This window comes from Pungitius pungitius, chromosome 9 (assembly GCF_949316345.1).
Source record: "Pungitius pungitius chromosome 9, fPunPun2.1, whole genome shotgun sequence".
Classification (NCBI taxonomy): Eukaryota; Metazoa; Chordata; class Actinopteri; order Perciformes; family Gasterosteidae; genus Pungitius; species Pungitius pungitius.
The window spans coordinates 11,192,937-11,204,437 of record NC_084908.1 but is presented as its reverse complement, the minus strand read 5'-3'; the positions used below and the strand labels follow the sequence as shown (position 1 = coordinate 11,204,437).

The window sequence follows — 11,501 nt, the reverse complement described above, 5'->3', positions numbered from 1 at the left end:
TTCCGCTCTGTAGAGGGAAGCTTCGTTTTTTAAGGACACTCGGGAAACCCGGTCATTCAGTTTCCGTTTATCCGTTTGCTTTCACTTTGCTGGTGTGAGCTTTTATGTTGAGTTATTTTAAGAGCTCTCTGTGAAGCTAGAGGGTTAAGCGGATGTGATAGGACTTTTATTGTGAAGGATACAACTAAAGGGACAACATTTCTACTAGTGTATCGTTAATCAGGGAAATGAAGTTGTTGTCGTCTTGGTGTTGACTGCAGAGCCCCGTGTTATTGCTATTTGCTACTAATATAAAGTATAGGCGTAACACACGCCTCGGTTACACTGGTCCGTCAAAAAGTAAGATTGATAAAAAGTTTTTCCTGATATTTTCAGCTCTCGACTAACTGGGCTCATATGACTTGCCAACGAAATTCTAATTTGGGTTACGTTAGTGTATTTCTCTTCACATTGTGCTAAGAATTGAAAAGAGTAATCTGAAACCACAAGGACACCATATCACTTGTTTCCCTATCAGGAAGTCATTTTTACAATACATACGTTATTGAGTAACAGACATGTATTTCTCAGTAACCTCATTTGATAACAAACTGCTTAAAGAGCCGAGCAGGTTTCCTTTTAAGGCACAAGAAGCCCAGCAGGAGCTCAATTGACACTATTTTAACTAGTGAATCTTTAGAGTTTTGACAACATGGGGGAAGTTCATGCTCCACAGTTTCTGACACTCATCCACATTCTGCTGTGCTGTGAATCTCTGTGGGTTTGTTTGTTCCAACGTGTCATTGTGTTGCATTGCGTGGCAGTTTCCCATTCTGACTGAATTTGTCTTTCAGTCCTCTTACGCAAATGCAGTTTGTGATCCAGCACACTTGGGACAGCGATCCTGTGAATCATGACCCCATCAGAATCCATTTCTCTCCCGGGCAAGGAGGGCTGAAGATAGAGATGTTTGGTCCCTTCTTCAATGACCCAGCAGCCCCCGCAGGGCCCCCTAGTCAGCCCTTTCCTGGACTCTGGGATTATGAAGGTGGGTGAGACGGTAGGAGCTCAGGCGATGCTGTATACATTCTAGTGCACCACTCAGCTTCTTAGACAGGCACATACATGAATAAAGTCATTGTGCAAAAGTGTGATCATCAAACATTTGTATTCTGGAAATATCTTTTAATTTGTTTGTAATAGTTTAGATAAATAGTGCACAAAGGTTTTTAATGGTGCAACTCTATTGTAATCATGTTAATCAAGTTTTTTTAAATGCATTGCACAGCTACAAAACAGTTCAATATTTTGTAACTGTTTATTTGTTTTCTTATCAAGATGTAGATGACAATATGAAATATAATAACAGTGTAATACTGACAAAGTTGTGTTTTCCCCAGTTACCAGTCATTATGTCCAGTTAACACAATATTTTTAAGCCTTTTTACTTTTTATAGTAATAAAAAGTCCTGAACTTTGTTGTGTTGGTAAAATAAAGTTAATAAACCTCACAAAGGTTGCATTTATGGCCTATTGTAATAGGTTGGGTTATATAGTAGATAGTGTTGCTTTGATGGTTCCCGCCCCACAATCATCTGGTTATTGCTGTCATCATTTAGGGTTTTAGTCTGTTTGGTGCAATTGGAGGCCAATCTCAAAGGTGTTATACCATTTAGATTATATTCCAATGAGGTTTAAGAGCCAATAGACTAACTCTGTTTATGAGGCCATAATAGTAATTGCATTATCATTATAATAGTGACACAGCAATTAAACCTTATGATGAGGTTGAGAAATAACAACCCTATCTAATTGACCTGAAGTAAGCTTGATTTCCGGTTAATGAGCCCCACATATTTGACCTCATTAATGTTACTTGTTAGATTGGAAACCAACCCCATTATAATCTAGGAAAATATTGAGAATGCTGTTGGGTGAGCCCTTGTGCTTATATTACCTATATTTTTCTTTCATTTTTACGTAGTTTAGTCAAGTTAGAAGTCAAAACATATCACTCAAATAATTTTATTATTGTAATTCTTGTTGATTGAATGGTCTATCTCCTTCATTTCCTCAGTTGTGGAGTCCTTCTTCCTTGACAGTACCACAGAAAATTACCTTGAAGTGGAGTTTTGTCCGTAAGTACAGAGCTAAACTGGTGTGACACCCACGTGACCGCATGTCAACGTCAATCTTGAATCCAACATGCACTGTGTTTTCATTTTAGACATGGACAGCACCTGATATTGTTGCTATCAGAAGTTGGAAAAGCATTCCAGGTAGGCAGACATTGAGGGAGTTTTTGAACGGGGCAGAGTTCACTTTTGAAATATTTATCTGTGTTGTCTTGTTGCCTTTTTCTCCAGCAACAACTACCCATGGTGTTTAATGCCACGATCACAGGGGACAGGTGGATGGGTGAGGCTCTCCTGCCCTGGTCGTACTTTCCTCCAAATATCAACAAGATGAACTCCTACGCAATTCATGGCTCAGGAGAGAAGCGTACATATGAGGCTCTCTACCCCATCCCCAAGGAGGAGATAGTGGAAGGCCAAAAACCCAACTTGTGAGTATACTGATTCCTATGAGTGCAGCTGTTGTACTAGATATTATTTATAGTAAAAATGTTCTGAAAGGGTAGTACATTTTCCACTCTTAACTCTAGCCAAGACACCTATGATGACATGATCACTGTTTGATGTATTGTTTGCTGTAGATACTGATATTTATGTGGGAAAGCGTTTGACTGCCCCTTTGATTTCCCTTTATATTTTGCAGCCGGACCAAAATAAGTTTGAATTCCAGTTTTGACAGGCCAAGTTGCACTTTTTAGAAAAGTCTATTATCTACCCACTGGCTCAATTTAAATACAGAATACACGTGTGTATGAATGTGCAAGTGTATATCTGAGAGTTTTGTGGATCCTATATCAAATTCTCCCTTTGTCTTTTAGCCACCGCCTGGAGTATTTCCAAGATTTTAGCCTGCAAAGCATCATGGGAGAAGGTTGGATCCAGCCGGAATCTGATCTATGGAAAGGAAAGGCCTGAGCTTTTCAAAAACCCCTCCCTGTCTCTCTCTTTTGCCCGCACACACACACACACACACACACACACACACACACACACACACACACACACACACACACACACACACACACACACCTACACACACACACACACCACACAGGGCAATGGTACAAACACTCATTGACGGGAAACAAAGACCAATCAATCTTTATTAGTTAATGCTGCCAAACAATATGACAACAAATATGTTATCAGCTTGTCACCGTGTATTAGCCTTCACGCACACACACACACACACACACACACACACAGACACACACACACACGTCACAAAGTATTGGACATCCGCATAATTTCCCTAAGCAGAGTGTGACTGACAGCGTTATACTGTGGATGGTGGCAAGAAATGCTCGCTTTGACATTGAGCTCCTCTGTAGCTGGAGCGTTTCCCTTCAGGGAGAAAGACCACAGCAGGTCCTTGTGATACTGTCCCTGAGTTCTAAAAGTTTTCAATAAATGTTCTGTACTTTACTTTCTTTATTGAATGTCTTTAACAGTTACATATGTTAATGTGTTAATTACATACATTGTAATTCTTACATTCTTTTCTTTGCAATTGTCTGGACATTTTTACTTTAGTTGTATTTCTCATGTGTTCAGTGCCAAGTTTATCCATTAGAGCTTATGCACTTTGAAAATGTATTTGTCGCTTCCATGATGACTGGTTGATTAATTAAGGTTACTTATTTTAAAGTACTAGTCAATAAACACAAATAATGTTTAAAAGTTCTTAGTAAGTAGTGTCGCCTGAAGTCTCAAAGATAACTTTTTTCTGCACAATATTATAAGATGGATAGTACTGATGCATCGATGTGTAAGCAATAGGATGTTCACACTTCTGGATGCAGGTCGCTAGCTTTAATCATGTCATTAAACTCTTTGCAAGACAATAGATACTTATTTGCCAGAATATCCAACTATTCTTTTAACGTGACAACTGCAGACTTTACGTCCTGTCATTAAATCAAAAAATGTATGATTTGGACACTTAATGACAAATTAAATGAAGGGATATTATATTGACTGATCCTGACACTCTGAAGTACATTTCCCTCATAGAACATCAGCCCCCTCACTTAATTTTACGCCTACCTTTTGGGAGTTGAGTTGAGATCAGAGACCCTCTCATCCTCAACACACACCGCAAACGCACACATGACGATTGATGACTGCCAAATCTGTCTCTTCTCTCTGTGACCCCGCAAGCCCTTCCCCAATGCCCACACCGCCTTGTAAAGCCTGTGCATTTATCAGCAGCTCGTCTTGGATCATTGGCTGGCCAACGACTCCTTCAAACCAGGACCCAGGGAACTGATCGATATTCATATTGGATGTGTTGCTCTTTGCAGTTGCAGCCCAAAAGTCCACATTGAGCCGTATCCGTTTTAATTGGCATTCTTGCCTTTGAAATGCGTGCCTTGATTAGGCCTAGCGAGCACACTGCTTAAGCCCCCGCCTCATGATTGCCTGCAGTGCCTCGCCACCGCAGTGCACACTATTCATGCACGTACATGCTTGTGCACATTGTGTTTCACTCTCATATCTCCTTCTAATAATATCTTGACCCCCAAAATATGTTTCTGGACACAGTCAGATTACACAGGGTCTTCATGAAGCACTTTGATGAATATAGATGACTCTACCCGCCCACCTATGTGCAGTCAGAGAATGTGTGTCCCCACAACCCTCTAATTAGTGTGAAAAGATGAGAGGGGAGAGCAGAACAGGTAGCTGCTGCCTCTCCTCTACCACCAAAGCCCCGGCAGACAAGCAGACACAAGAGCCGTCTTATCCCCCTCCGAAGAAAAAAAACAGCCTGCTTTGAAACATTCAACACCAGCTTAAGGGTGATTCTGTGTGTCAGAAACTTTCTGGTGATCACCCAAGACCTAGTTTTTTTTTTCCTCTCCAAGAGACGTAAGTTTAAAGAGGGGTTTGAGGGTATGAAATGAGGATAAAGTTGTGATGAAAAATAGAGCGGGAGGGATAAAAGAGTGATCTCAGGAACATGAAAAAGGGAGAGATTGAAAAAGTGAAAACGGTAATGACTTTGTCTTAAGGATTCTGAGATGGAGACACAAAAAAAAGATTCACATTGGAGCTAATAAGATACTAGGACAGTTTGTACCAGATTGTACAGAGATATATGAACACCGGGCAGTACACAACCCTAATATGGCTGTTATCCAATATAACACATTGCACAAACAAAAGCCAACTATGACTTTAAGTTACCTAATAACGTAAAGGCAACCTTTTCCACAGCAAATGAGGAAAGAACAGTCATGAAATCGACAAATACACTAACAGACCTGTGTAATGTCCATTTTCCCCAAGGTTAAAGGGAATAGGCTTATAAGAAAGCCACAGTGGAAGGGAATTCGACAATACAATGTTTCCTTGGATCAACTGAATGTCTTCTATGTCTGTCAAATTATTGTCCATCAAGTCCATCTTTATTGAGAGGGCTACAGGGGTGAAATAGTGGTGCAATGATCAAAACATCTGGATGTGTGGGTTTGTGTGTGTGTGTGTGTCTGTGTGTGTGTGTGAATGCATAATGATACAGGTAATTGCAGTTGAAGCCATGTATGATGATGGCATGGTCAGAATGTGGGAGAGGAAAAAAGAGATGCAGCGGCAAGCGAATGCCAGCGGCATAAGACGGAGGAGCGAGGGGGGAAAAATGAAGGGAATAGAAAAAAGAAGCAAGGACAAAGGGGGTTTCATTACAGAAGAAAGCTTGACAACCCTTTGCAAACTTAAGCGAGCAAAGGTCTTTCTTTTTATTATTTCCACACCCCCTTAGATATGCACAAAATGTTTAGCTCAACATGAAGACGAATTACTCAAGGAAAGACACATACAAACAGGAGATATCATTTACTCCACACTGAATTTGTCTTTGTACTCAAATATGCATTAATATTTTACAGTGAGAAACAATAACTCAATTATACATCTGCCTTATACACACACATATATACACTGCTATCAAACACCGCAGCCCAATTTATGTGTCACAAAAGGGACTGGTATTCATACATTATCTTCACAAAGGCATTCAAAACAAGTGGTATCAGTAAGAGCGTGAAATAAAGTAAATTCAGCTTTCTTTGTTATCAACACAGAATATAAATCAGAAGTGCTAGCCTAATTGATTCTATTACATTCCCACCTGCTTGCAGACTCTTTCCTCCGTCGTGTATTGTTTATCTTCATTTCGGGCTAGATGGATGAAAGAGGTTGTTATTAGATGTGAACACTGCTGAATTCTATCCTTTTTAGCGAGCACATTAATCGCCAATTAGATGTGACACAGAATTATGATAGCATATTTACTTGCTGTATTATAACTCACATTGAAACAAACTCTTGATACAGAAGTTTACTTGTTGGGGAGATAAGAAATTGATATATTTCTCTTTTTTTAATTGCAAATGGACCGATTCAGGCTTGAAGGTAATTTATGTGCACCTTGATATTACTGGCCGTAAGTGAACGAGTTCACTAACTCTTAATTGGGAAATAAATCACACTGTTGCCATAGTAACAAACACTTAAAAGTGGTAATGGCGAAATGAAAGTGTGCAGATAGTATCTCAGCACATTAGGCTGGTGTGTGTGAGTGTGTACGTGCATGTGTGTCCACTCGCGCGTGTGTTTTCAGCCCCTGCAGCTCATTACTAGAGAGCCTTGTTAATATAGCTGCTGCTATGTACTGTACATGGCATGCCGTTTCATTCCATTAGGTCTTGTTTGGTGTGTATTTCTCTTAACAGAAGGAGCTGCGGGCCTGCTCGTTCAAAACACTGACAAATGTTGAAACAACAATGTAGTTAACCACATATAGTGAACTGAGAAAAAAAGATCACACCATTAGGTTTCACAGTCTACAAATGATTTCTTCCACTTTGTAAATTATCAATATTTACCACTTTTCCCAATTGACTTTTTTCACAAATCTCCATCTTTCATTCATTTCTCCTCTTCCCCTTTACGTTCTTCTCCCGGGCTCTGTCCCCTTCAGCTCGTGAAATGGATGGAAGCAGAAAGGGCATTAGCATAGATGAATGGGTAGACTGCCAAACACAATCTGGCCCACTTCAGTAGACAATTTAATATGGACTCGCCCACAGTGCGGTTACCCAGCTAGGATGTTGCGCTAAATCTCACTTTAAATTGCTATGATGGATACAAATGTGGCACACCAAAAGGAGTTTGTGAGAGTCTGCTGGTGCTGGTATGTGTGTGCAGCAGTGTGTTTGAGTCGGCACGATGGATACAACAGACAATCAACCGACGGCTGAGCTTTGAGAGGCAGGAGTGATAATTATAGTATTTATCTGGGTTAGGTTCGGTGTCGTGGCTGCCTGTGTTGCATTATGAACAGATAAAAGGCTGAAGTTACTTTCAATGCTTTCCATCTATTCAACACCTGTGACTCACTTTTAATAGTGAACAGACCATGCATGAAAGAGATGAAGTCTATAATTAAAGGGAAAATATTCAAATGCAGGGCTGCTACGGCATGTTATTGTAGGATTTAATTTCACTAGAATAAAGATATGTGAGGAAATAGTTTAAACTACAGGAAATGAACTCTGTTTGAATTTATTCTGCTTAGAAAATATATCCCAACATTAACAAGTTATAATGTACGTATCTCTGACACATTTCTATCTGCAAGCACAATTGGAAAATGTAGTGTTTTTTTATTTATTTTTTATGGTGGTTTACAAGAAGACACAAAAACATTAAGATGAACCAAAAATTATATCATCCAAAGTTGTACATTATCATTCAAGATTCAGGATTTATTTGTCACTTGTGGAATTTACTGGTTCAACAAGCCGACATAATAACTTTCCTCAAAGTAGTAAAAGGCTTTCTGGAGAGTTTTGATCATATACAGTGCATGCTGGGATGTGAACCCATGTCACGTTCCCAATGGGCAGAATTATCCATAAATTATCCCGCAAAAAACATAAATACTACTGCTTTGACAACAGCTAATAATGCAACAACTTGCAAACTATCCTAGTGCTAATTAGGTTTGGGAATAAAAAATATATTGGTTTAATCAGCTGCAGAAAAAGGCAACGCTAAGTGGCTTTGGTCTGAAAAACCACTGCCATCCTGTCCACTAAGAGCATCGAGATAAGGGACGGATCAATGGTTGGAAAGTCACTGGATGATCAGTGCACAGCCATTTATCTCCACTGACTCAATTAATTCTATTGCTCTCACTCAGCAGGTCAATCAGTGCAACTGAAGAAAGTGTGTTCCTAAGTGAAGTGCTGAGATGCCCCAATTGCCTCTTATTACTGAAAAATACCGTTCATTTCAATAAACACCATCCATTACTCAGATGCTCTGATGCACTTTGACTTATATAGTAATAGTAATTACCCCAGCAGTGACGCATGGGGGTAGACAATGGCATCCCCTGGGACTATGGGCCAAACAAGGTTCGCTTTAGTTACATTGGATTAATTTCATATTGTGAGTTTTGGTTTAAAATTGCAACTATGGGCACACTGAAGAACTACGTGAGATACTTCAATCTTGGTGTCATCACTTACTCGAGCTGCGTTTTTTTATACATTATCTCTCTCTCTCTCTCTCTCTCACAGAAGCAACGTTGCTGCGGAGAATAACCTGCCAGAATTTGTGGCAGAAATCCGACCCATCCCAAAAATGTTTTGACATGATATAAACCGACTATACTTCTATTTGATATGGCCTGAGCACAACGCTTTTTGTCAGACCAGGTTTTGTGCTCTTTTGTGAGTAAGCCCTAGTCCCAAGTTGCGTTACCGCCAGCGGTTAACATAGTCCTGTCAACAATTCTTACTAAAACTATTAATTATGCAATTCTTCACTTCATCTTCACTTCAGCCTTGAAATGTTTAGAAAAGAATGAAAGAGAGGCAAAATAGACCACAACATTTTCATCTGCAGGGAAAATATACACAGTAAGAACGATCTATGTGAATTGGGGGCCTTTTGTAAAGATATTTCAGTGTACAAGAAGTACAGTAATATAATTCAATATATATTAATATATAACCATCAACACAATGGTTAGTTGGGACCTTGCAGCAAGGTGCGACACTCTAGTTTTCTCCTGTGCAAACAGAGTGTATTCCACTGATTTTCTGAGAGCGAGGAGAGGTGACCGAGGTGTGTGTGCTGAGGGCCACAGGAAGCAAAGTGTCCAAGGTCAACAACCATTGGATATTCTAGAGGAAACAAAAATGAGAGAAATGTTGTTCTTAAAAAACAAGAAATGGTAATTGGGAAATAAAACAATGGCGGCTCTCCAACATCAACACCAAAGACGTGTCGTTTCATTAGAAGGTCACAATGTGGAGGGTTAAAATTCAGCCTGAGATTCACAGCTTTGAAAGGATTATTAAGAAAGTTTCATCACATTAAAGCAGTGCCTCCTGGAGGGTTAGCATCTTTGAAAAAAATATGTGATCAGAATTTGATTGCAGTGCAAGCAAAGTAAAGGAAAGGGAGACAAGATATACAAAAGGGTGGTAGAGAATGAGATTAGGTACGAGAGTTGAAATTCAAAAGGGAATCAGACAGAAAATAAGAATAAAGCAAAAATAATCGTGCAGGAGAGATACATAGAGGGAAAGCTAAAGAGGAAGTGTAAGATGCAGAATGTAAACGCTGGAAGTCCAAACAAAGTATTCTGCTAGGATTACACAGAAAAGGGGAGTTTTACAAAAGAAAACTCAAACTGTTGTAAAACAGTTTCATTCTGTTCTCATTTCTCATCATTGAAAATGCTTGCCGGCTGTAACCAGTCAGAGTGCTGATCCGGAGCAGCTTGGTGATGAGTGGAGGAGATAATACATCTCCAATTTCACAGATAAGACCTGAATATCTTTTATTTTATACTTCATGTTCCATATCTCCTTCTCCAACTATTGTTTCCCATCTCCTTCCCCCTTTTCCTTCCCCCCCTCTCTCTTCTTTCCATTTCTGTATTCTCTTCTCTTCTCTCTTCTTATCATGCTGACACAGTTTCAATCTAGCTGCCAGTCAGCTCTGATGCCTGCAGTCGCTGATAATGTTCTGACATCTTACAGCAATTAACTAAAGCTCTGTGTCTCCCCTCAGAAGAAAACATTTTTTTTGTCTGCATTTTGCCTCCTGTCCTTTCCTTCTCACTCCGAACCACCGTGTGAATATCTGATGCGTGGCGGAAGGCATCCACATTTTGAACCTACAATCACAGGCACAGGGGAGGATGTCATCGCTGAGGTGCTCTGTGTGGTGGGTCTCGGTGTCTCTGTTGAGCATTAGAATTGTGCGGCACGGCTAATCGCGATTAAAACTAGTAAATGCATGCATTTCATTTCGTTAGCAAGTGTGCAAGAACTGTGTGATTGAGAGAATGAGGATGAATTGTCCCAGCTGCTCTGCTCCTTTCCGATATTACATGGATAACGTGTCCGCCACTGGTAATAGCTTATTTGATGCTCTAAATGAAAACACAATCAACTAATAGGAGTACAGGGAGAGAGGCGGGATCTAACAGCGTTTATGAGAAAATGAAAAGTGATTGGATGTTAAAATTGAATTAGCAAAAAGCAGTCTGGTGTCAGACTCTATGAAGGTGACTGACTGGACAAGTGAGCGTCCAACTCTCCGTGGACCAACCCCCAGCCAAAACCTGTCCGTCAAATTAGTCTGATAGGAACCCCCCCTCCCAACAGACTGGGCAGGAACGTTGCCACCTATTAATTACACTGTAATTTAAATGGCCTTAGGTGCCCTTTTCTGCTATTCATGGGAATAATTTCATCTGTTCATCGGAATGACTTTACCTTTGTCCTAAAAGTTTATATGTACCATAAGATAAGCAAGTTTTAAAGGGGAAACATTATGCTCACTCCCTGCTTATTATAGTCAGTGTTTTTATGAGAATGAGTTGACATGGGTTAATGTGTCTGTCTATACATATATATATATATATATATATATGCATATATTTTCACCCTCTGTCAGAAATGCACCGTTTTAGCTTGGCACAATCCCAATATGGACCCTAAGGCCTTAAACCGTGAACCCTCAGGAACTTATTGACGTCCCCTGGTAAATGTTTGATTAAGAGAGTGTGTAACTTTGCTGCAACATACCACGTCACCATGATAACATTAAGAATATGATGTAAAATGTTGGGTTTTATTTTCTACCTTTTACTCCGTGAAGTGAACATCTTCCATATCTAGATAAATGGTATTTTCAAATTATGTTTTTATATTCTTCGTCAAAACAACTTCAACGGCAAATATTCAAATATTTCGTGAATAAATTAGTAAATATCATCTGATTTCATGTCGGTTATTTTGTTCCATCTTGAATCCTTGTTGATCCTCTTGATGTGTAAAATGAATATGGCTATACGGG

The 11,501-nt window shown here is 39.7% G+C and overlaps 1 protein-coding gene across 2 annotated transcripts; it reads left to right on the top strand.

Annotated features, from left to right (window-relative positions):
- Positions 1-10: 10 nt before the first annotated feature.
- Positions 11-3,797, top strand: c9h4orf33 (chromosome 9 C4orf33 homolog). 2 transcript variants are annotated; one of them, XM_062564703.1, is made up of 6 exons: positions 11-339; positions 834-1,027; positions 2,057-2,117; positions 2,207-2,258; positions 2,346-2,545; positions 2,933-3,797. In XM_062564703.1, the coding sequence occupies exons 2-6, from the start codon at positions 847-849 to the stop codon at positions 3,027-3,029; spliced, it is 591 nt and encodes a 196-aa protein (XP_062420687.1). In that variant the 5' UTR covers positions 11-339; positions 834-846; the 3' UTR covers positions 3,030-3,797. The 2 variants fall into 2 exon arrangements, with proteins under 2 accessions (XP_062420687.1, XP_062420686.1); XM_062564702.1 differs by lacking the exon at positions 11-339 and adding an exon at positions 397-756.
- The last annotated feature ends 7,704 nt before the right edge of the window (positions 3,798-11,501 follow it).